A 26806-nucleotide genomic window follows, 5' to 3' on the forward strand; every position below is an offset into this window, starting at 1 on the left:
GTTCAGTTTTATGCTGGGTTACGGTAGATGAGGCTCTCAAGTGTTACAAATTTTGACTTTCTTCATCATACCATGTCATTTAACTACCCAGCTAACTGCAGCACTTCTTATTTTGCCTGCCTGAACATATTTACAGAGATAAAAATAGAGCAATGAAACAATAGCAGCTGCCAAGCTGGATTGAAGAGACCACCTAGGAATGGATTAAAGGTGAATAATTGTTTTGCCTCGGGACAGTACTGCAGATCAGTGAGGGAGAGGGAGAGAAAAGGTGAAAGGAGCACTGCTAAGAGATGCGGAGAAGTGATGGTGCAATTGCCACATCTAAATGTAAGTTTTAAGCATGCTCAAATAGAGAGAGGGGTGAAAATGAGTAAAGAAATCATAAACCAGGCAGTGGTAGATTAAACTGCAAGGAGTTTTAATGAATTCATTATATTGGAGAGGATGCCATAGGTCTGAAGGATGTTGAAATATAGATGGATATTTGAGAAAACAAATTAATCTAAGTGAACTGTAAGGATGCTCTTCTGGATCATTTTAGTTGTGGTGTCAGTTAACAGATAGGAACCTTGGGCTTAAATCTTTTTTTACGATTGTGCACTCTTTCTTCTTAGAGGGTCTTACAAGTTGATAGTTGTTAAATCATGTTAGATTTCATTTCAGCTCTGCACTCAGCTTTCATCAGTTGGAAATGACAGAAGAGGAGAAAGACCACAGTGCATGAGTCAGACCAAGAATGACTAAGCTGCTATAGTGATGCAGCTGTGAAAGACAAGTATGACCCTGGGATGCATTCAGTGAAGTGCTCACAATACAAAAGGAGATTAGTAGCTCTGTCAGACAGCAAGCAAGACCTTGCAGTGATGGGAATACTGCATACAGGCCTGGTACTCAAACTAGATGTGTAAGAGGAAGGGGTTAGCAAAGGAATGGAGGGTTTCTCTCACAGAGGGAAGTTAAAAGAAAGTATCTTCTCCTTATTTACAAAAAACCTAATGCTGAATATTTTAAAATACATTTGTATACCCTTTTTTATATATAAATGAGACAACTGAGAAAGGGAGAAGACTAAGTGAAACCAGAGCACAGTGTTGAAACAAAATAAAAAAACTCTGGCTGTGAGTAATTTTGAGGTGGAGATTAGAGTATTGTTTCTACCTCTTCAGAACAGCATAATTTTAAGATAGCCTGTGCTGGCCTCTCCTCAAATATCTGGCTTTTAGTTACAAACAAAAATTTTGTCACTCAGTGGCATCCAGCTAGCCTGCAGCTAGAGTTCTAGGAATATTAGTGGAGATTAGATTTGTGTAGAGCATGTGTTACAGTAAGTTTCCAGCTGCTTCTTACTTGTATGTATTCACTGCACAAATGCATCATCTGTCAGCATCATGACAGCATGCTTGCTTGCACACGTACTCAGCATATTTAGGACTACTGCAGCTTTGGAGCAATCTTTTCAGCTAGTGCATGCAACTAAATCCAAGTCTAATTTGGATTATTTTAATATAGAGCCTTTGCTCCTGTTTGCTTGTCAATTACCACAGCTAGAACAGGCACCCAAGAGAAGCTGTTTCTCTGCTAGTTTGATGCATAGTATTTACAATCAGCGAGAGAACTGCATAGTAGAGATGAGAAAAGATAATTAGATTCAAGAGTCACCTACATAAATCTGTGAAAGATTGCCTGCGACACCAGGGTCCCAGTTTCTAACCATCTATTTTACGTTCTCACAGTGCTTGAGTAGCAGGGTGGCTGTCGCACTAGCTTATCAGACCACTTTTAAAGGGAACACATGCTCCACAAAAACAGTAGTATTGCGTTGACTGTTGGCAGCAATTCTCTTTCCTCCTACCCCTTTCCTTCAGTTATCTTCATTCTGATTTGATACGTTGATGTTCTTTTAAAAAAAAAAAAGAACCCGAGAACTCTTAGTCAGTTCAAGTCTAATATGTACTGTCAGAGCAACAGCTTTTTCTTTTTTTTTCCCAGCTTTGTCTTTTAAGTGCTGGTTTAGGTCAATTCCTGTCATTTTACACCTGTTCAACCTTGTGAAAGGCTTCACTGGGGTTGTACAAGGACAGACGTGGGTGGAACTCAGTGTTCAAAACCTTGTATGGCTGTTGACAATGTGTGAGAAGAGAAGAGCCCTCTGCTTCCCAGACCCCAAATTAAGCCTGCAGGGCTTACAGCAAAGCAGTTCTTATAATGGTACATGGAGCTAATTTGTTATGAAATCAGAGAAGCAATAAATTTGGAAAAAACCCCTCTCCAAGTTTAGAGTAGTCTGGAGGGAAATCACACTGTGAGCTCTTTACTGTGCTGCTGCTAACTTGCTGTCTTCTAGACTTGGGCAATGATAGAGTACGGTATGTGCATGCCCTCACATTTTCCCTTCCCTGATCTGGGGAAATGCAGATTTCTCTATAACAGATTAAAACTTCATTTCGAATTCTTGTAGTGCTTTCCCCACCGGGCTCTCAGGTGTGCCATTCACTCACCATCCAGGGCTGCTAGTCAATGTGAAATTGAAGTGACTTTTGATAAAGGTGAGGTTCAGCTGGTCAGACCCTTACATTTCTTGTTCAGGGTGCTCTGCTCAGGGCCAGCTGCGAGAGAACTAGGCTACGTCTGCAAGATGTTTTGCAGGCAGATTTGAGCCTGTCCAGGCCAGCTATCATTCATGTGGCTGCATTAGCAGGGTCCTGACCTCCGTTTAGGAGAGTCACTACTATCATTAGTGCACTCACTTGGCTTTCTGCCTGTCTTCATCATCCATGGTGCTCAGTTGTTCTGTCTGTTAATGCCCTTTAGACATACTCAACACTCCACATCCTTTGCAGATGAAGAGTAGTGAGGAGAATTTGTGACTGGTGATAAGATTGGGTTCAGGGCATTACAGGTTTTGTGTGACTTCTGAATTGCAAGTATTTGAGTTTTTAAGGCATCTCCCTTGCCAAACTTTTTCTGTACAGGCACCAGCCAGGAAGCCCTGATCAAATACAGGATTTCTACATTCTGCTATTCATCAAGGCGCCTGATTTTATTCAGCTTTCTCATTGTTTCTGAATTCATGACCAGAAAGAAACAGAGGCCCTGCAGATAATGTAAGCTATGGGAAATAGCAGCACTGCTGCGATAACATAGTTGGTACCAGTACGTCCTGCTCTCATGCTTTCTGAATTACTTTTGTTAAAATAAACAAATAAACCAAGAAAATTCTGCTGGCCTGGAAACGCGTGCTTTCCTATTTTATTTTGGAAAGATTTAAGGGAAAAGGCATTGCCTGTTTATTATTTTCACTGTTTCTATATTACAGATTGATTTAAACAAAACACAAAACAAACCTAGTTTACTCATTGTCATACAAAAATACATCTCTGGAGAAGACAAGGCTGGCCTGGAAGAAAGAAGTAATACCTGAGGTTGCTATTTGAATATGCTTCATGGCTGCATATTGCAACTTAGCAAGTTGGTTGGAGTTTGGTGTGGTAGAGTGGATTCAACAGCTTGAGGTCTTAGAGGTAGATGATAGGAAACAACTTTCATTATGCTGCAAGTATGCATGCATGCAGTTATGCAGCAAGTGCATTGATTTACTCTGACCAGACTCCCACGGAAGGCGCCAAGATAGCCTTCGCCCAAGCGAAAGGACCACAAAGTCCAGTCATGAAGAGTAGTTGCACTATGTATACTCTGCTTTCCACCAGTCTTACCATGCTATCACTGGTAGGACATGCTGTTTGTAAGAAATTGTTATTAAGCTGTTCTCCGTAAGATCAAGACTGGAGCCACATTGTGCTGGGTGTTGTGTGCTGTGAAGCTACATAGTAACAAACTATAAACTGTTCTCTGAGCCATTTCATTAAATAGAAAAAGGGATATGAAACAAAAATAATCCACAACCAAGCTCTGGCACATGATGGTACTAAGTGAGTAACTGTAGGTTATATAGTAGGTCTGCTGCAGAGGTGGAAAAGGGGCTGAAGTATTCTGTGCTGTTGTTATATGCTAAAAAAAATAAATCAATCTTTTCTTTGTTATTTTATTCTCACTTAACTGCTCGATATATTCCATCAGCTCTTGCCCAGAGAATGGTGTAGATGCTTGTGCAAGTGTGGCTGGGTTACAGCCTTGTCCCTCAAGATTGTCTACTCTCAGTCCTCTACTATCCCTATTACCATCACTGAAAGATTGCAAGAGGGATATTACACTGGCAGGATTGGCAAGCATCCTCGAGTGTCTCTTTTGAAGTTAAGCTTTTGTGATTAGCATCTGCCTTTATGAGAGTTACTTTTATATGCAGACTTGCATTTGGTCTGGTTTGACCTAAAGAATAGTTACTTGGACATTTTAAATGTTCACTTTGAAGGCATGAGTGAGCTCAGCTGTTTGGTCCTCAGATTCTTTCCTGTCCCTACATTCCCATTTGTTTGATAGAAAATTGGAAAGGAAGGAGGGGCTGTTGTCTGGATTGATCCTTCCCTCCACAGACCCAGCCATGGCTAAGGAGGTTCAGTGTGGCTTCATTGTTTTCAAATGCACACGGAGAAGAAAGCCTGAAAAGTGATTTTTGTGTTTGTGCTTTTTGGGAACACCATAATAAATTAAAAGCTTGGGAATGCCTTGTTTGTGTGCAGTCTGTACCAGAACATCATCAGCATAAGTAAGGAATCAATCTTTCATCCAAGTACATGATAGCCACAGGGCTCAATCCCTTTTTTGGTATTATTTTTTTCCTTCCCTTCCTGTTCCCTCTAACTATGAGTTTTCTGTAGCTGAGCACACGGACATTGCAGTAGCACTTAGGCTAGGCTGGGTGCAGCACTGACAACGCAGGGACTTGTGCTCTGGCTGATCTTCAAAGGTGAAAGAGCTGGCACTATTGACACACCACAGTGCAATTCGGTGGGTGCCTTGTCCCCTTTGCCTTTAATCACCTAAATTTACCAGCTTACCTGGACAGAAAGGGTTTCATGAGGCTAAACTGGAGATCAGGGCAAGCCATCCATTGTCTATAGCTGAATTCAGAGAGTCCCCAAGTCTGTGTGTGTGATGTGGATGCAGAAACTGTTTCTGTTCATGTGCAAAGCTCAGTAGGCTGTGACGTGCATGTTGGAGGAGCCACTTTAAAAGGGGTCTCTATGCGTTCTGAATCTGATCAAGACTGGTAGCATAAACTGCGAAAAGAGGGACAGGGACATAAGAAATCATGTGTGATAAGCCTTGCAGTGGTGGGGAGGGATGGTCTTCACAGAAGGGTATCAGAAGTAGTTGTAAGATCACGTCCTGCAACCAACAGCTCTTGTCATACATGCAGGCATTCAGACAGCCATGTTGGAAACAGCGTCTGATCTTATTTTTCTTATTTCTTTGTATTGTTACAGTTCATTTGAAGGTAAAGAATCAAAATAGAATTTGGGACCTTAAAAGCTTTGTGACTGCGGGAGTTGGCGCTTAATGGCAGATTTGCCTCTAGTCGTGGCATCAAGTTACTTTTGAAGCCTTTGAAGTCAACAGGGCTGGAGGGGGAAAGTGTTGTGTTGCTTCTTTAAAAAGAAACATGCTTCAGTTATATTTGCAGCTGGGGTTTTAATGGCTGTGAATTAAAGCATGTTTTATTTGGCCTTTGTTTTTAGTACACTTTCACCCCTTAGTGGGACTCAAAGCCATGACGCAGCTTGAGATGTAGCTGGCTGTGGCATGCTAACATAGCCATCATCGGCCTCATCATCTGTTTCTCTGTGGAGCTCACGGTCACAATTTGTGTCCCCCATGACACAAGTGTCCCAACCTCCCTGGTTTACTTGCCCAGCATCTTTGCATGCACTGGGTCTCCGTTCACACAGCACAAGTAGTTCATGGCTGGCTTTGTGGCTTGGAGTGAACTGAAGTAAACTTTGTGTGTTGGCCCTGCAGACCTTCATTTCTAATCAGCTCCTATTAAATTACTATGAATCTGATAAAGGGAAAGAAGCTCAGTTTAAAAAGGTGCAGATAGGCACTTAATGTGATTTAATGCATGCCTAAATAGTTTAGCTGCTTATCTGCACATCTGGCCTAAATACTTGTGCAAATCTGACCCGTATTTTTTTTTAACCATATTGGCATTGGAAGGAGAGAAGGTAAATTATGTGGCTAATAGGTTACAGCTTGTTTCCCTGTTGATCCTGAGAGTATCAACTGTCCTGCTGATGGTGCCAGGTAGAGGAAAAGGTGCTTGGAGGACAGTGATGGTGGTGGCTAAGCAAAGTGCACTGTGCTGCAGGTTTTTCCAGGAGGATTTAGTCCCTGCTCTGTATTTCTGCAGAAACCACTGCTGCCACAGGTACAAGTCTCCTGGGTAAATGTTTTGAATCAGCCTTTTGCCTTGTCGTCACTGTCACCCAAGGCTGTTGCACCTGTGTCCCGTTAGGGTGGGCTTAAGAGTACTCTGACGTGAGAAAATGTAATAGTCTTTCCAGTTGTACATTTGATAGGCCCTATGTGGTGGAATCTATAGCAAACCACATCACACTGGTGGCACAGGCACCAATAAATACTGAGCAGCACGTTATTTTGTCCTTGTTTTGTACTCCCTGCCTGATTATTGGTGTTGCTATGTTTTGTGATTAGCAGACCACACTAGCTAACTCAAGTCAATGCAGTCAAGTGACAAAAAAAATAGGCTAAATTTTATTTCTTTATTTATATGATAGAAAGTTGTGTTTTACAGTAAGAAGTTTTTAAAGTAGGATGTTATTACCAGTACAGATGTCTTAAGAGGTTTGTGCTTGTTTGGCAGATCAGCTGACAAACATCCCAGCTCAAACTGTCTTTCTGCAGGCTATTTCCAGCGTTCCTTGAAAAATTAACAGAATTATACTCTTACATGGTACATTGAATTCCAGTGGATATAATGGCTGTTATTCTGACCCATAGTCCTTTGGATACTAAGGAAAAACTGCTTTATGGTTTCATTGAGGCTGTGAAAAAGGGCCAGTGAGGTTCCTGCATGTCTTCCTCATACTTGCAGATGAAAGCTCTGTCCCATGCAGAACAGAAATAATTCTCTGTTTCTTTTTATGAAGTTGTTTTTCTTTAGATCACAATGGCTTTATTTCACATTATCTGAGATTTTTACAGCTGTCAAGTGTTTCCATCCCATTTTGAGTTATGGACCTGGAATCACTTCCCTTTCTCAGAATTCATAAAGTACTGACTTCAAGTGATGTAGCAAGAATATTTTGCTTGGTTCTTCCTGTATAGCTATTCTCACAGAGATCGAGACAAAGAAGAAGCTGGTGAATGTTTTTTTTAAAGTATTGGGCAATCAATCTGGTGCTTGGGAAATCTGTATGCAAATCCCGGGGTTGCCTCTGTTTTCTTCTGTGACCCTTGACAAGTTCTTTGCTTGCTCTGTATATATGAGACATGAAGGTAATATCTTTCACATTTCGTGGGTGGTGTAAGAATAGACCTGTAAGTACTTGAATGGTCATGAAGGCAAGAAATGTCATCAACCAGATGTATGCCATTTTATCACCACACTTGTAGACTGCTGTAAAGATAGTAGCTTGAAGAGAAAAGATTTTTTTTTTAATGTCTTATCAAATTCTGAAAGCCCGTTATTGCCAATCTGCTCAATGCAGCAACACCATCTGTCTACCCAGCTTCTTGTCCTGGGTACCTGGGTGAAATGATGCTCTTTGAATGGTTGGGTTTAGTTTTCGTTTTGCTGGGTTTTTTTAATTACCACTATACAGATGGGAAAACTTGCAGCATTCATTTTGTCTGAATGTTGCCATGCCTTCTGCACGTGTTTGGCCTTTTTAGTATTTTTTGCTGTTTGTCAAGTTTCCCTCTGAATAAGAGCAGCAGGGAGTAGTAGAAGATTTCTGTTTTTAAGCTATTTCCCATCCCTCCTCTTGTTTCTGTGTCTGAGAAGATAGTGAACTGCAGCAGATTCTCTGTAGCATCTGTGCTATTGCATACACATGCTTGTGACACTTTAATAGTAGCTGTCAGACAACGTTAACGTATTGCTACTACAAATAAATCAAGTAGGTTATGAGCGAAGAAGTGAGTGAACAAGATAGGACAGTCTTGTCCATCACTATCAGACAAGGCCACCATAAGTATTGTCTGCTCACTTCACTAGTGAAAATGTTGGCTGTATAAAGATGTGTTTAGTGGAGATACCCAGTCCATAGCCAAAAGACCTCCTTTCTGTGAATACCCAAAGGGCTTATTTTATCCTTTATTCGGAATGAGGAAAAGAGGAAGCCTTCTGAGATATATTTGAAAACTCTCTCTTCCTAAGTCCTGGAGACTGACCTTTTTTTTGTGATGGATGTCTTTCTCTGGAGAAAGATTAAGTTTAACAGGCACTGATTGGATGCAGGGTCAAGTAGACCCTGAAGCCTGCAAACCCTGGCTGGTGTCCTGGCCCTCTTTCTAGGAAGGCTATAACTAGTGGAGCTATCCAGAAGAAGCAACTGGGTGAAGGAAAAACAGTTACACTGAAATTCCTCCCACAAAATTATAGCCCTCATTTGTCAGTGTGCTACCTCTTAAGGATCTCTGCTCTGTGGCTCTCTTTACACTTTGGAGAAAATCATTGACTTGGTACTGCTTATAAAAGGCTCTTTATCTGATTGTGCAAATGTTTCCAAACTCAGAAGTGCAAACTGCGCCTGAAATACTGTCCTCCTACTGCTTGTAGAAATCCTGGCATTATCTCTTGCATTTGAATGCTCTATTAGAAAATCGGCCAGCAGTAACTTGCTTACAGCTTAGACTGCAATATACTCAATATACTCACGCTCCGTAGATACACTGGTAGTAGAAGCTTGGCATTTGAAAGCTGGCATAATGTGTCTGGAAAATTACTGTGTTAGTTCTGCCTCCTTACCACTTGTTGATGTGGTTTTATTAGGCTGTGATAGACAAAGAAATATAGATCATAAATTAATGTATAGCAGACCATTGCCTGGTTCCTGAAAAGCACCAAAGTGTCACTTTGAGTGACTCTGTGATTCAGCTGAGTTCTTTGCAAGACTGAAAGCTCAGAAAGTTTCAAGAAGCTAAAAAAAATGAGAAAAACTTCTTGAAGAAGCAGTTGCTTCTACTGTGTGAAAGTGGAAAATTAATTCTTGTAGATCCAGCTGTAGAAAGCAGCATCACTACTTTTTTCTTAATTTATACGTGATTGTCGTGTTCTTAAAATTCTCTCTGTGACAAGTCTTTTGTATTTTCTTAAACTGGTGAAGGTTTTATTATGCTGAATTTGACAGGTTAATGATCAAGTGGGAAATCATGTAACACTTGTTAGTGCAGTTTCTCATGATACAAAATTAACTCTAACCTTTCTACAGCTAGAAACAGAAACTAAACCTAGAGTTTGGAGCTGGGGAAGAGATTGTAGCAAATGAGTGCCAAGAAGACTGCCTAAGATCAGTGCTCCCTCGCCCCCTACTTACACATTGCACTTAGGACAGCAAAGGATGGTTAATTAACATTAACCATCATACTGAAGAATCAGTACCGAAGTAGTGGGATTTTGGAGGTGTGTTGTATGAGCTATTCTAGTTATAGATTGGTCTAATGCAGGATTTCCTGAAGTCCCTTTCTCTGAAGTCTAAGGATCGGAGTTTTGTCTGTCTACCAGAGGTAGCAATACATGGTGGTTTGTGTGCTGGTTTGAAAGACTGCCCAGTTTGAAGTGGACTGCCATCCTTTATTTACTCAGTCATTAGCTTCCTTGCTGGAACCACTATGAAGGCTTGGTCTGAATGGAAACATCTGATATGGGCAGTCTATGATAGTATGATGAGGGAAGCAGTGTGGCCAGTAATACTGACACACCACTTGTAAAAATAAGGATAATATCAAGAAGCTGTAAATCAGTCAGGAGAGTAAAGGCGTTCGCTTTGGCCAGCATTGGTCTAGAGTTATGCTTGTGATTTTGAGAGCATCTCACAGCCTGTTTTCAGTCCTTGTGCTGTGTATGTATTTTAATAACTTATGTTTTTCCTGTTTGAACAGAGCAAAGCCTGGAGAACAAGCTGTTCTTCTGGAATCCTGTAGTTCATTTATTCCCAGTAGATTCCAGTGGGAAATAAAATCAACAGCCTCTCCACGTCTGAACAGTGACCCTCACTGTGTTTGCTAATACCTCTCAGTGTCTGTCTCCGTCAAAACTCAGGTTATAATTGCTTGGCCAGAACATGTAAGTTTTTCTGTGATTTAAAAAAGTACATGAATAACATTTGATTTTGGATGCCCAAAGACTATGCTTTACTGTAGGAGCAGCTCATTTATTTAAAGCGCTTTTAGAAATTGAATTTTTTATACAGATACAGAATTTCAGCTCCTAAAACCACCTCATCAAAGCATTTTAATAAACTGGTGACAGTTATACACCTGAAAATCTTTGAGAGTGTGGGCACAAATGCCAAAAATTTATTTCCACCTGGGGCCAGGAGAAATAAGCAAATTTTTTTATGTCCTGCTTGAATTTGCATTTGACTTCCCTATCACGTCATGCTGCTTAAATGGATTAATGACTGAGTCCTGTAGCACAGGATCTGGAGAATATTTCCAATGTGCATACCTTGAAAATGTACAAAATGGTTTTAAATCAGGTGCTGTAGAGTAATTAAAAATAGGTTTTGTTATCATGGTGAGAAAGCGAGATAACAGCCAAACGACAGACAGGAAGGACTGATTTACAAAAATATAAGTGGAGGACCTGGTCTAATGGTATCTGGTGAATATAGGGTCTCCTAGAAGTGCTAAAATCGTGGTTGATCTTAATTCTAGAGGTCTAGACTGTAACTCCAATTTCTGTATGCCTTGTCCAAATAGAGAAAGGCTAGAATTATACTCAGGTGGGCAGCAAAAATGTGTAGTTTGGGCATACAGATTAGAGCAGGCTGTGGTGGAAGGGGGAATATATGAAAAAAAGTTATTTTCAGAAACATACTAGTTTCTTTAAAAGATTAAAAAAAAAAAAGAAACAATGATAGTTGTAAAAATTAGTGGGGATAGCTTCAATGATTAAATAAATTCTGTTCTATGTGAATGAAGTGCTTGTGATGGTGTCAATATTTTATGAATCTTACCACAAACTTCTTGACTATGTGAGGTAAAAGGTAGAGAGAGAATTAATCAAATATTTGTTGTTTCTCTGAAGACCCATATAGCAATCATACTGTGAGGAAAACAATAACATGTACTGGCAATGCATCTGTTAATTATAAGCTGCTCAATGATAGAGGGTCTTTAGCCCTGATTTGAGAACATACAACGTAATAGTCTTGTGGACCTGACCAGTGTCTCAAATAAGAACAGCAGAAGCCAGTGTCTAAGTAGCTATGCTCCCTTACTGTACTTACTTGAATTGTGCAGCATTTAGCCTTTCTTAAAAGCTGGTGTGGTTTCAGAATATAATTCATGAGCTGAAACAAGACTGTTCTTGGCTCAACAGGGAGATTCTGTAAATCAGAGCTGCCCTCCATGGGAGGACATGCATCCAGCCTCCCTTGGGTAGGCAGTTGCAAGGATTCAACCTCCTTCCTTGGAGGAGAAGAAAGGACTTCCCTGTAAATTCTTCAATCTGCCCCTTCTGGTAACAGAGGAGCTCTGGCAATGCCTTACATCCTTGAGGTCGCCTCAGACCAGCCTGGCTCCAAGTGACAGCACAGGAGAGAAGCAGCATTGGTTCCTCAATCAGTAGTGATCTCTGCAGGTGTCAAGTGGGGTTGATTGAAAATACTATGGACATGCCCATGGTATGTGTTAAGGACAGAGGTGAATGTAGTAGTCTGGGCCCACCAAGTAGTCCACTTGCCTAAAACCTTTCTCATGAATAGAGTAAGCTCTCATGTTGTCCATCTCCTTGCTCTGCTTCCTGTGTTGTGTCCTCTATCAAGTCTTCAGAAGTTTGGCATGATGAAACTGGAAGTAGTTTAGAAGGCCCAGCGGTTTTTAATTGCCTAGTGCCTGCTGGTTATGGAGTACTGTATAAGCTGTGTCAAAGAACACTGGAGCACAGAAGTAGAAACCTTTCATACTTAGATGAGCAGAGACGTATACTACCTGTCTTTTTAATCATAAGAGAGCATGAAGAAATGCGTTTTCTGTCTCATACAGCTGTTACAGCCAGCGTAGCTAAAAAGGGGCTTGATTGAACACCTGCTGGTAGTTGGACTGAGGCAATTCTGCAGAGCTGGGGAAAAAATGAGATGCCATAGCATTGGGTTATTCACCTCCCCTGAGGGAATTGCACCTGCTGTTACTAAGAAAATTTTCGATGTCAGGGATCTTTCACTGCTTCCAGACACTTCAGGAATCAGTGTAAGAGCACATTTCTATCTGCATTCAGACCAAGGGCTGACCTTTTTCTCCCTGAAGTGGAAACTGCTATTGCCAGGTCCTTTTTTTGTTCCTTTGATGCTGGAGCTGATGTTAGGCACTCAAATGGAGAAGAAGGAGCAGAGCTAAGAAGACATGCTTGCAAAGAGGCTCTTCATGATCAACCAAGTTTCTTCATTATTCAGTGTCAGCTACATTGACTTCCACTGCTAGCGGCTTTTATGATAGTATACAGGGTGGTGGACTTACGACAATGTACTCTTTAGGTCTTTTTTTCTTTACCCTTCCCCTCCCTCAAAAATCACCCTGCTCACATTTCTTGAATTAAAGAACAGCATGGGAAGAAACCCAGCCTTATTTTCCCAATTCTGTTGTTTTCAATCTCTAATTCCCTTCCTTAATTCTTGTAGATAGATAAATTCCATTATTTTAATTCCTGTTGTTGAGACCTGATGTGTGCATAGCTGGATGAAGTCTTGATTAGATGCTAGCATTTGACCCATCTGTAGTGGCAGGAAATGGTGAGGAAGGTAAATGTAATCCATGAAGTCCTGGATATTCACTTGTATCAAATATTTATTGAAAGTCTAATAAAACTTGGTGCTGATTTCCCACATTGTTTCTCTTTGAAAGGAGCACAGCTTGCTCTGAACTAATTAAACAGCCATTTTTAAGATAGTTCTTCCTGATCTGTTCAGTGCTGATAATCAGATATAGCAATATTATACTGTGAAAGTGGTATTTTAAGGGCAAACTGAATCTGTGAATTTGGGCACTCATGCTAGGAAAGGTGACACATTGCCTGCTGAGCCTTGTTTGAAACTGGTAAAAACTTGCCTGTGAGCTCATGAGCACTCTTCAGCATTTAGGTGGCCTCTGCGGCCTCAATTCACTTCCCTTGTTTAAGGTAGTCCCAGGACAAACACAATGTTTAATACTTATAGCAAAGTGCAGCAACAGAGACCATCTGGTTCTTTGCAGACCTGCCAGGTGAAGGGACTGTACATGTAGTTTGTTATTGAGTAGAAGTTATTTTTGAAGGCAGAAAAAAACAGTGGAGGGAAAAAAATAGTGGTTTGGTTTCAAGTTCTGTAAGAAGGAAATGTGTAATCATCCCAGAAAAAGTGCAGATGTTCCTGTCCATAACTTACCAGTCCTGGCTCTCTGTTCTGATCTCTACTTCTCCATCTCCATTTCCCTCTTCTGTCCCATTTGTTTTGGGTTCTGCCTCTGCTGAGGTTCCACCACACTCACCCTTCTCTCTCTCCCTGGCCACCCTCCCACCCTCCACCTTTTTTTTGGTGCATTTTTCAAAGCTATATAGACATTGTGAACATTTCAGTTAAACATGAACGTAGCAAACTGATAGATAACCACACGAGAAATTTCTGCCCAGGTTCTGGTGATGACAGAAGTATTCAACAAACCTATCTGTGTCTGGTACTTTTGGTGATGCCTATGTGATGCCTGGCATTATGTCAATGGCTTAGCATCAAATGTTGAAATAGTTGATTTTGTCAGTTGATTTCTGCTACAAATTTCTGAAACAGTTTCTTAAAAAGGAAAAGGGTCTGGAGGGATTTTATTCATAAGCAAACAAGATATATCTGAGCTGGTGTATTCTGTTGTTTGTCTTTAAGAGTTACATGGCTATTTTCTGGAACTTCTGATGGAACCATTTTGAGATACTTTTCTACTTTTTGTTTAGGAAAGGTATTTGACATTCTCAAAAGAGCAGTTGGTTACTTTTAAAGACTGTCTTGGTGATCTCATTGGATGAAGGAAGTCAATGGCAGATAAGACCCATTTAAACCTTTCATTCTAGTCTGTTCTGTTTCTGTATCCTCCTGACTTTGCATTGCCATCCTTTCACTTGTGCTTCTGTTTACTGCTCTTTTACCAGCCCTGCAACAGGATTTGTAATAGAGAGCTTGGGCCTTCTGTGCATCAGACGATGTATCAGTTATCACTGCTATCTGCCAAGGACCACCTGCTTTGTCTTTGAACAGCTATCTTGTATTTGCTTATGACTGATTATAAGAAGCACTAAGAAGTGTCTGATAAGATCTTAGAGATACAATTAATTGTTTTTTTCTAGTTCTATCTATGTGTCTTAAGTTGATAAAGTTAAACTGGTAAGAATAGAGAACTGGATCCAATATCTTTATCCTATCAAAAGTGGCTTAGGAGCTCCCTATTGAATTTAGACCAACAAGTGCTATCACATTACAGTAGCATGGCAAAGAACCAATCTATGATTTCAAACCACAGTTGTGGATCTGATCACATACTGAATGATTTTACACCACTTTGTACCATTTTTTATTACTATTATCCCTTGATGAATTCTTTATTTGTTTTTATGTGGCTCTCATTTCCCAGACATAAAGGCAATAATTCTACCTGATTTTCAGTAGATAGCAAAACTTCTCTCAGCTGTGTTTTTTCCCTTTTAAGTAATTATTTATCCAGTCATCATCTTCCACATTTAAAGTATTTTTCATGAACTCATTTTGTTTAGAGGTATACTAATAAATCTCCACATAATACAAGTGCTGATTTGTGAAGGGCTTCCTAGGCAAGGCCAAGTGCACAGGTATATATTCTTGGAAATGAAAAATCTAATGCCATGACTAAATATTTAGCAGTGACGCAACAGATGATGGTAGGAAAAGTAGATTGCTAATTTGTTTATGATCGATATTGTCCACTCCAGGAAAAGTAAGTGTCTCTTTGGGATATGTTAAGAGAAATACTGTATAAAATATAACAAAAGCAAACACTGCTATTCAATGCCCTTTAAACATAATAGGATTGTCATATCAATTTTTGGATACAATTTTTTAAGAGGCGAGTGGGCAATGAACTACATAGTCCATGAGGTCTCTTAGGTCCTTTGCTGTCTTGACATATTACAAAAAGTTCTGAAAATAAGTACTCCCTATTTTCTTCTGTCTGTCTTTCTCAGATTAGGTTACTTTAAATATTTGTAATTCACTGTTTTTCAAAGTCCAGTTCTATGGTGTACAGTATCCTCTTGGGGAGGTTAGTATGATATTAGGTCTATTTTAAGTTCACCTCAGAAAGCCTATTCAGCTGCATAATCTCTTGTAACGATCTTTGGGAGAATAAGAGTACATGCTCAATTACAGGCTCAAAATTTTCCACTAGCTACAGAAATTCGGATTTATTTTCTTTATATGCTGCCCAATTCTCAGCAGACCCAGCTTATTTCAATTGTCAGAAATCAAACACTCTTCCAAACTGTGCATCTCCAGCAAAGTGAGGTTGATTTGATTGTTTCTGTTAAACAGAATTTTTACAGCACCATAATGCAAATATTTTCAGTATATTCATCTTACACATTTGACAGAGAGTAAAAGCAGGTTTAAGATCCTAGCAAAAATAACTGTAAGCTATAGCATAACTTCATTCAGGAATCCAGCTTCCTGCCATTTCATAATGCTTACAGAAATTAATGATACAGATGTGTGGTATGAGACTTGGATAATGTTTTCAATATATATGCCTTAAAACTATACTTTGAAATGTTTTTCTTCAGATATTTCAAAGCAGTATCTTCAGATACTGTGCCCTGTAACATATGCTGTGAAAAGCTCACGTAACAGCAGAGTAACCAAATTGTTGGAGTTATGGGAAAAGAATAAGGTTCATCTTGGCTAATTTAAAAATACTAATTTGGTTTGATCCTGGAATCGTGAGGCCATGTGTTTGTGTGTGTGTTAGGGGGAAAGACAGGACTGGGAAGCTGAGCAGGAAGTCCAGGATGGGTGAAAACAAGAGTATAACGAAGGCAGAATAAAAGACACATGCAGAGTGAAGTAGTGTGGCTTCAAAGGCAGAGAGAAGATGGGTTGTGTATAATGAAATAAAGGCAGGCTAAATTGTGTTGTGTAATTTGTATTATACACAAAGGCAGTCGTAACCATTGTTGTTAGGTTGTCTTACACTTGTCTTTATAAACAATTCTGAAGAGTCTTTTAGGGCTTCTCTAAAAAGTCTTCATTGTATTGCTGTAGACCTCTGAAATTCAGTATGACAAAGATGAAGGCCAAGGAATGTGCCTTCAAGCTGTCCATTGTGCTCAGTTAGAATTTGGTTGGGGATTTGCCTTCTGATGGTTTTTGTGTTGTTGAAACCAAATCTGTTTAGAGATCAGTATGTTCAACTGCTCAAGCAGACAGACCATAAGATATGAAAACATGGATTCTTCTGCAACCTATCTCATTCAAAGTAAGCTTAGTTTACTGTAACAGCTGGCAAAACTGCACATCAGCTTTTAAAGGAGAGTATTCAGTTGTGATCCGGATAGATCCCTTATAGATTGCCTTGTATATTAGTGGTGGCTGTGCACAGTCTTTGCTATCTGTTACGAATGCTGCCCCTTCACCTCATCTGGTACAAGCCACTGCTTTAGTTCAAGAGTACAAACTTTGCTGGTGGTGCTTGGCAAGTTTTGTTTATTAAAAATATATGTTGGGGTAGGGATGTTAATAGGAAGGAGCATAGCTTGTGGGCAACCTGCCCGGCTTGATTTGAAATCCAGCAATGAAAAAAGAAAGAAAGTCTTCTTTAAATCAAAACCAAAATATCCATATGTATTCCATTCTTTCTCCAATTTTACATTTTTTCCCACACAAACAAACAAAACCAGCCTAACTCACCACCCCCCGAAAACGCACATTCTAACTGCTTGGGAAATAATGATTTTTGTATCTCACAGACCATATTTAGGGCAGTCATTTCTGCCTGCTGAGCAATTAGAGAAGGTTCTTTTTTCCCAGATAAATAGAACTTTCATGTAACTAGATAAATATTTTTGTTTTCCCAGTGACCTGGAGGTGACGCCTGTGCTTAAATGACTATGGGAGATAAGGGGTGATGCACTGCCAATATCTGAGTCCAGGGCTCCCAGAAATATTCCCAGAAACACTAAGGACCAGCGTGTACTGTGATGGGGTGGGGGGGACAGAGGGGTGTTGATCTTCATGGTTTTGCTTATTTAATATGGATATTTTTTCTCATAGCCATTGAAAGCAACTGCAAGTCTTGGCAATGTACTGCTCTGCGAAGTGTGTTTGCTGGCAGCATGTAGGCTGTTGGGAAAGGCAGAGCACCCCTTGCCAGGAGAATGGAGAGGACAGGTAGTAGCAACCGTAGGGGTAACTGTGAAGAACTGAGATGCTGCAGGATGGGCTGCAGTGGTCTCTTCTGCTAAGATCATGTATGGCTGCTAGGCACAACCGGATCCAAACAAACAAAGGAAGTATGCGCAAAAGTAAAGTAAACAAAATCCTACTCCCATCGTGGGTCAAATCAGCATAAGTATCTGCTTGTTGAGTTAGTCAGCATATATTAAATGGAATTTCATGTGTGTTTCTGTGTAGTGGACTAATTTTAAAATGGCATGATAGAAAAGCTAAGCATTTGGCTTCCTTCCATCACATCTCTTCCACCAGATAGGGAAGGAAACAGAATAAAAAAGATTAATTAAGACCATTTCTCAACCTTTCTCCTCATTGATTACAGCTTCCTTTAGTTTCAGAGGCATTGTGGAGTATCTGGAAAGCATAACTAGACTTCCTAATCCAAATTCTACTCCACTACAATGTTTTCTATTAACGCCTTTCAAATTAACACCTATTGTGTCTTCTTATCTGAACAGCTCCTCACACCTTGTGAGCACATGGGCAGGTGGGACTGGCATGAAGAAAACCCAAACGTGCTTACAGTTTGCAGAATAACTGATTTTGCTGGAATATCAGAGCTGTACTTACTTTTCTTAACTAACATTGTTGTCTAAATTGTCTAAGCTATCATGCGTCTGGGCAAATTTTGTACAGTTTTCAAAACTATCTTGACATACTTTGTGTGTGAATATGTTTACCCATTGGCAGCTGTGAGTCATGCACTGAAAGTCTAGGAGCTTTCATCCACTTTCATGACCCCAAAGAGATGTACGTAATGGTAGAAGTCCCGTGTGAAGAGCTCTTATTTCAGTAAGATTGTATTTGGTTGCTGATGTCTTTGACAAAGAGGTACCTCTACGGATCAGAAATAAACACACTTCTGGGGGGTGAACTCTGTCATGGTACAAATGGATTTTTACTAGAGTCAGTGTAAGTGAGCCCCGACTAACTCACTGTGCAGTATTGCTCGTGAGAGCTGTGGCAAACTTAAGTGGGCAAAATACTTGTTTGACTTTCCCCTGAGAGAACAGAGCATCACATCTATGAGATCAACATATTCCAGGGCTGGAAAGGTGGGATGGTCACTGAGATACACAGAATGGATAGCTTCAGTGTAATGTTTTTATTGACTGTAATTCTTAAACAGGGACATTCACAAGTGGCGTAAGGGGTTTTTTGTGTTTTCAGCAAAAACACCACTGCTTCACTCTCAGCAAGTAACTTTATGCTGAATATAGAATCTAGCTGAAAGATTAAAATAGATAGTTTTTTCTCCTTGTAGGTGTCCCAAATAGAAGGAACATGCAAAAAAGTTTCAGAAATATTTTTGCAAAGAAATCTTTTCTTCTCAACATCAACTAAAGAGATTTACTGCATATCTAGAGCATCGCGCTCTAACAAATTCTGCTACTTTGGGATAGTTAAATTGTACTGTGCCTTAGGAAAGCATTTAAACTTTCAGAGCTAGCTTCTGCAGCACTACTTGTGTGCAGTTAGAGAATTCTTTAGAATTCTTTAGCAGATAGTGGTTGTAACCAGTTTCCTGTTCTGCTCAAGAACCAAGTAAGGGGTTGCTGCACAGAGGTAGCAGACAGAGAGGAAAAGCACCATACAGCAACTTCAGAAAATTTGTTCTTAGACTTTGGAGTATTGATGCAATCTTTTGTTGTTGCAGTTATTTCTCAATATTCAGTAAAAATACTTGTCATGTTTAAAATAAAATATTCCTTCTAATTTCTTCACTAGTACTTACTCTGTTCTTTACTGTTCAAATACTGGGAGAAGACCATGTGACTCTAACTGTTCAATTATCTTTCTAGCATAATCCAGAAGGTTTCTCTGTCTTAGTAATCTGCTAGTTGTAGCTCTGGGAAATGAAAGATGTTGTTGTATATACAGCACAAATACATGAGTAATTTCATCTTGGAGCCAGCTGATGTTGTCTTTCATTTTAATTTTCACTATGCCTTTGGCTCTGTAGCTGCTCCAATTTTTTTATTAGATAGTATATAAAGAGGCAATAGAGGGTTAAGTGCTATTCAGGGAAAGCGTTTAAAGAACAGCAACATTTTTTTTGTTATTTTTTTTTTTCATAATGTCTGTGATTTTATCTTTAGAATTTATCTGTACTCCAATTCAGGATTGCATGCATACGTGCTGTAGAAATATCTTGGTAGTTTGTTACGTTTTTGTTCTTACATGGTTGCAGATAAATATTGAAGAGCTTATAATGATTTTTCATGGATAAAAAAGGAACTCTCAAAAGTAAAGCTAATTTCAATGTTTGTCCTTGCAATTAATAATTGGACCAATCTGTCCAAGTCAGTATACAGCCACTATCAAATGTAGTCTCAGTTGTTACTTGCTTTTAACCTAGCTTTTGCATGGATAATCACTTTAACAGAAAATTGCTGCTGAATCATGAGAACTGGAAAGCAGAGTCAGAACAATGTTACACTCTGGAAAGAAGGGATATAGTTTGTTATTTGCTCTAGATTGTTTTGCATGACTTTTTAATCTCCATGTATGTGCTTTCCTTCTCCTTGTGACAGTTTCAGTTGTTTTCACAACCAGGACTTTCTGAAAATATCAAACCATTATTTTGATTTAAATAAAAACTAAATCGAAAACCAAAATATTATTAGTGGTGTTAGAAACTAACATGCAATAGCCTAGTGCTGTGATCTCAAAACAGAAATAATCCTGAACCTCTGCAAGACAAGTAGACCAAAGCAGAGTAACTTGCCAGAAACAGAAGCTTTGATTTTTATAATAAACCATGATATTCTGAGGAATATGGCACACCTTTCATGTCAGTAGCCAGCCTTGTTTGCTCTGGCAGAGGTAGGGAACTAACATTTTATCATGACACTATCCCTCTCAAGCATGTTGTTGTCTCTTAATTACATTTTAAATAGCATCTGCTGTTTGAAGAATAATCGAATAGAAACACAGCAGGGAGAAGCATGGCAATATTGGTGCAAGCCGAGACTTCTGCTTATGGTGGTCTGGAGGCTCTCCCTTGGTCACTGAACCATTCCAGTTCTTCCTAGGCCTGGCCTGAAACGCCCAAAAAATCAATTTTGTAACAATAGCATCAGGCCAAATTTAGCTCTCAATTTTGATTTTGTAATACCAGGTTTTCATAACTCCTAGAACATGTGGAACTAAACTATTTCCGTATCTCTCTTTATTCCCTACTGAAAACAGTTTCCTGCAGGAGATTCAACAGAAGTATTGCTGTGCTCTGTTTGTGCAATGAAATCAAAGTGACTAGAAACTGGTGTTTTGTTGTGTGAGATTGAGTGATCTATTATTTCAGTAGGACTGTGAAGTGATTTTTGAAAACTGCTCATAGTACATAGCTTTCCTTGGGTACTGAATCACCTTTAAAGAACTCTGCCTTGTAACACCAGAATAATAGCAGTTCTCTGCCACATGCAGATGCTGTAAAAATAAATGTGTTAGTTTATGAAATACTCAAATATGGCAATACTGCAGACAGGTTTAATAGCATATCTAGGAGTTATATGTAAGTGAAATAGTCTTCTATAACTTATTATTTTTCAAAATCAAAAGGGTAGGAATCTTCTTAGCTAAATCTCTAGCTAGGCAGGGGAAGGAAATCAACTACAAAATAGACAACTATATTATTCCCATTGCCATGAACAGTTCTTCAAGCACAGATTGTCTGAAATTGTTGCCATAATATGTTTTTACCTTTCAGGCCATGGAGCTTAGGGAATCAGTTTTTAATATCTACATCATCTCTTTCCTCGTGGGACTGAAGCTGGTTACCATAGCAAAATGGCAAGGAAGCTGATAAGCAAGTAGTACCATTTGGCAAATAGGATATAAATTTTATTTTATTAAGACAGAGGACTGTGAAAAAATTAACGAGATTAGAATTTTTTTATTATTTTTTTCTTTTTTGTATTTTTTAATACCTGTGAAGGAAGAGATTGAACAAAATGCTTTTGCTCACATAACAAGTGTTGCTGCAAATAATAGGAGCTTCAGTTTTAAATCTCTGCAGATCTCTGATACTTTAAACATTACACTGTAATTTCTTCCTTTATGTTTCAGGGTGCTGCAAAGATGCCAAACTGTGAATTAAATGAGCTACTGCTTAACAGAATAAATATGGTTGTCTTTCCCCTGCTACTTAGAGCTTACATTGCAATATAGTTTTTGTTCCTACTTGATGAAGCATGGTCACTGAGTCCGTCTTGTAAATCAGTCTGCAGAGTCCCTTGGGCTTATGTCAAGTGATGTCAGTGAGTGCCGAAAAGTTGAATTGCTTTGCATTCCACAAATGTAACCAATAATGTCAAGCCTGATGATGTTTTTTGTACTCCCCTTTGACTATGTTGGTCTCCATGCACAATATGAATCGTGTGTCTTGAACTGTGCAGCTTGGCTATTTAAGGTATCAACATGACAACAGTATCTTCGTGGGTGGGCCCCACTGGGGGGAACCTTCTGTTGGCACTGAGATATACCCAAAAAGAGCTTGCCTTCAGGACTGAGGTGTTCTTCTTTTCTGCTTGGTTAAGTTGATAAGTTGCCTGCCATCTAAACCACATGCTGTCTCCTGCTCTTGATGCAAGAGTTGAGTCACTGTTTTGGGGAGTTTGTTTTGCATTTATGCTATTGATGGTAAGTGAAATGAGGTCTTAAAGTCTCAGGATTAAAATGTAAAGCTGCATATTTCCTTACAATATTCTGTGCCCTCAGTTTTGTCCATTCCAGATATATGATGTGTGCTTGTGCTGCTTTATATGCCCAGACAAATTTTACACTTTCTGCACTACTGGATATCTCCAATAGGATATCTCCAATAGAGAGGACCTGGGAGTCCTGTTTTAATCCAGCCATGCAAAAGATGCTGTTTAGTGTTAACTCCTTTGAGCCTGTATTATCTATGTTGAACTTATAGATGTGTTGTTTATAGGCTATGAGTTGCAATCAGTGCATCTGTAGAGCAGGAATCAAAGTTACTCCTAGGAAAACCCTATTTTAGCTCCCTAAGACGTTTCTTCACTATAAGAAGCACTAATGGGTTTTATACGATGGGCACATTTTTCATCCTTAAAAATTATCATTGTGAGCAAAAAATACCATCAAATGCCCATTGGATGAAGCAGTGGGTTAGGGTAACTGGGAAGGGTCTAGGTGGAAGTTGGCTGGTGTATGATCAGGTTGAGGGAGAGATGGAGGACCTTGGATCTGGCAGAATCCAGCCAGCTTTAGAAAAAGCTGAGCTAGACTATAATTGTGAAGGGAATGTGTGAGCTTAGGATCAGGGCTTATTTCATATTCATGTGTTTGACCTGCACCTTCAATAGCCCTATCTCTGGTGTGAAGGGTGGACGCTTCGGAAGGAGGGAGCAATCTGTAGGGGATGAGTATTGTTTCCTCCTTAGAAACCAGTTATTTACAAATGCATAGAGCTGGCAGTGGTTATGATCACCAGTGGGTATCTGTAACCTGCAGGTTATTGTGCTGTAGTATGATATCTAAGTGTGGGAGCTCACTGCAGCGGCATAGCCCAAAATGCCACACTTCAGTGCAGGAGCTTGGGAAGTTGGAGCTTTGCCATCTACTAGCAGCAATCCACAGAGAAAAGTCCCGCAGATGGCTGTAACTTAAGGTGTTGCTCATTTTGAGCTGAAAGATGAGATTTTTTTCTGCCTAAATCCTCTTTCAAGGTAGAGTTGTTAATAAAATAATTGTTGCTGTCCTTAGCATGTGGATATAACCAAAGAGTTAGAGTAATCCTAGTGGGATTTCTTGGAGAGGTTGTTACTCTCAGGATGTAGCAGGGGAGAAAGGGGGGTAGCTTCTCTCTCCCGCACAGTGACCAAGTTTGTCTGGGGAGTCCTGAGCACCCCTGCTGAGCTGAGGGGTTGAGGGGTGCCCTATACCCCTCCTGTCCTTCGGAGCCTGGTCATGTATTTTCAGGGAACGGACTGGTCTGGAAATTTTTTATTTTTTATTTTTTTTATTCTGCAGTAAAAAGTAGTAAAGGCAAAGGGTATGTTTGGACTCATTAGGGAATAGACCAAAGATGTCTATTTTTAAAATCTTTCAGGTCTGACAGTCTTTCCCTCTAGAAGAGATGAGAGAGATTTCAAATAAGTCTGTCCTCAAGGGAAGTCCAGCATTGCTTGTGCAACTCTCAAAAAATTATGCTGTGACTAACCTCTGTCAAGGGAAATGTTTACATGATACTGTCAGAATCGGTTTTGAACATTTTGCATGAACCAAATGCCACCGGTGGGCATGGATATTTTTTATTCCTTTTTAATAAAAAAATGGTTGGGAAACAGAAGGTTGCAACACTAGTTTTCAGCAGAAGTTATGTGATTGATTCCTTACAAAATATAACCCAAGTGAGAGCAGAAGAGTGATGCAGCTTTTCCTTCGTGTTTGTCCAGTATAAATATGCTTCAGACTTATCAAAATAATGGCTTAATGCGTCTTTGGTATGTTTTCAAGCCAGATATATAGGTAGACAAACGTGGAAATACTTGTGTTCTTCTGCCAGATCTGTCTGCACAAGTCTTAGTTGACTTTTAGCTGACAGAGCAATAATGCATTTTTAGATAGCTATTTGTCACAATAGTTCTAAAATACTGGATTACCAAAAGCAAGATTACAGAATTACCAGTGAAATCTGTATTTTTTACCAGTGTAGTTATATGCAATGTAAAGAACATATATTTGAGGCCAAATATGGATATTTTGTATTTTAAAGCCTAGAGAGGTAAAATACACTGGAATTAAGAGCATGAGGTTTAAACGTGGCTTGGATTAAGGATTCCTGGAAGGGGCTGGGTTCTGGCAGGTGCTTTGTTACTGATGGCAAGTTTCCAAAGTGTAACGAAGTATTTTTCTCTTTTTTGTTTCTTTTGTTTCAGCTGGTCTCCAATGTTCTCATCTTCTCCTGTACAAACATTGTAGGCGTGTGTACCCACTACCCAGCAGAGGTGTCCCAAAGACAGGCTTTCCAGGAGACCAGGGAATGCATACAAGCCAGGCTGCATTCTCAAAGAGAAAACCAGCAGCAGGTAAGAGCAAGAGTGGGAAATAAGAAATGAAGTTGCTGCAGCAGAAATAGCATGCAAATTGGATGGGATTTGCGGGCCTCTTATTTCTTGACTAATCCAAGTAAGAATACGCTGACGGTAGAGGGCAGGGTTTTTAAAGGTTTGAAAGGTTGTTCAGGGGAGTATTTCTTCCCCAATACCATGATGGACTTCTTCACAAACATCAACAAACCCTGTGCTCTATGCTCTGCAGATTAAAATTACATAGAATGCAGGTAGCTGTAAGGCAGGTTTCAGAAATGAAAGGTTAAAAATCATTGACAGGACATTCTGTCCCTCAGTGCTTCCAAAAAGGTCCTCTTTCTGCCTTTCCCAAAGGTTCCTACCTGCTTACACACTTCTGTATACCTTATAAGCCTCAAGAGAATTTTATTTGTAAAAAGAGTAAGATTCATCACCAACTTCAATAATTTTTGCTGTAAAAAGACCTGTCGCTGCAAGCACACAAGCTAGTTATCACAGGTACCAAGCATATCAACTCCCCTAATTTATTTGTGGGTTTTCTTGCAATGAAACTCTTGCGTCCCCAGAATTAGATACAAAAGACCTTTAGGGGCAGCTTGACTATTTGCTTGCTAACACACATCTCTGCCCTGCAGTACAATTCATAATGGTTTGTCCAGTCCAATTTGAAATTAATCATAAAATAGGGCTTCCACTCTTCCCTTGGGAGATATTTTGTAGCTTGTTGCGGCTTTGGAGAAGAGGTCAGGGGAATGAATCAACTGTAGTGTCTTTGCGACTCTGTGGCAACATAGCTTAATTTTTCTTCATGTCTCAGCCCATCTGCATCTACGGATTTGTCTTTTGGCACTGTTTCATGAGGTACTTCTGGTTGGCATACTTGCTGTTCAACCCATACTGTGAAATAACTTGTACATTTTTTATTTTGCTAGTATGTGTACTATGTAGCATCTAGTATGTAAAGATTCATGCTCAAGGCTCCTTTTTGCTTGGAAATGAATGTAGTCTCAGAAAGATTAAATGAGCAGCTGCTCCTCCTTCCACACCTTTAAACGGAGGAAAGGATTGAGCCAAGAGAATACTTACTGATTACAACTCTGTCCTCCCTGCTGAGAGGGAGGCATGGCTCAAATGCTTATAGAATCATAGAATCATAGAATGGTTTGGGTTGGAAAGGTCATCTAGTTCCAACCCTCCTGCCATGGGCAGGGACACCTCGCACTAAACCATGTCGCCGAAGGCTCTGTCCAACCTGACCTTGAACACTGCCAGGGTTGGAGCATTCACAACTTCCTTGGGCAACCCATTCCAGTGCCTCACCACCCTCACTGTAAAGAACTTCTTCCTTATACCTAATTTAAACTTCCCCTGTTTAAGTTTGAACCCGTTACCCCTTGTCCTACCACTACAATCCCTAATGAAGAGTCCCTCCCCAGCATCCTTGTAGGCCCCCTTCAGATATTAGAAGGCTGCTACGAGGTCTCCACGCAGTCTTCTCTTCTCCAGGCTTAACAGCCCCAACTTTCTGAGCCTGTCTTCATAAGGGAGGTGCTCCAGTCCTCTTATCATCCTCGTGGCCCTCCTCTGGACTTGCTCCAGCAGTTCCATATCCTTTTTATGTTGAGGACACCAGAACTGGACACAATACTCCAAGTGAGGTCTCAGAAGAGCAGAGTAGAGGGGCAGGATCACCTCCTTTGACCTGCTGGTCATGTTTCTTTTGATGCAGCCCAGGATACGGTTGGCTTTCTGGGCTGCAAGCACACACTACCGTGTGCGTCTGCTGTTCCAGATTTAGGTGCTTCTGTGTCAGAAGCAGTTAATGAAAAAAGCCCTGAGAAATGCCCTAGCTTTATGCATTTTTCTTCTCCCCCTCTCCAGAAAGTACTATACCATACAGAAGAAAGCCAGGACATCAGAAAAACATGGGTCAAAGCCAGTCACTTACAGTACTCTCCAGTACTTCCAGCAGTAACAATGGGTCCTCACAGCAGGGGGAATCCTACTAAGACGATTCGCTGCTACAACTTTCACTGACCTTGATCTCCAGGTTCAGTTCAGTTGTATCCTTATGCATAACATACTGAGATAACATTGAGGTGACAGCAGACACAAATAAGGGCAGCTCAGCCCGCATCTGGGAGAGCCAGTCTTCAAATAAGG

The 26806-nt window shown here is 40.0% G+C and overlaps 1 protein-coding gene across 1 annotated transcript in view; it reads left to right on the forward strand.

The window, feature by feature from the left end:
* The window catches only part of LOC104413857 (adenylate cyclase type 5-like), a gene marked incomplete at its 5' end in the record, with an annotated part of 214124 nt that overhangs the window by 99314 nt on the left and 88004 nt on the right, over positions 1–26806 (forward strand). The window contains 1 exon segment of the mRNA XM_010024968.1: positions 24491–24640. Coding sequence (XP_010023270.1) covers positions 24491–24640 — 150 coding nt within the window.

The sequence above is a fragment of the Nestor notabilis genome, unplaced genomic scaffold (genome assembly GCF_000696875.1).
Source record: "Nestor notabilis isolate BGI_N333 unplaced genomic scaffold, ASM69687v1 scaffold15392, whole genome shotgun sequence".
Classification (NCBI taxonomy): domain Eukaryota; kingdom Metazoa; phylum Chordata; class Aves; order Psittaciformes; family Psittacidae; genus Nestor; species Nestor notabilis.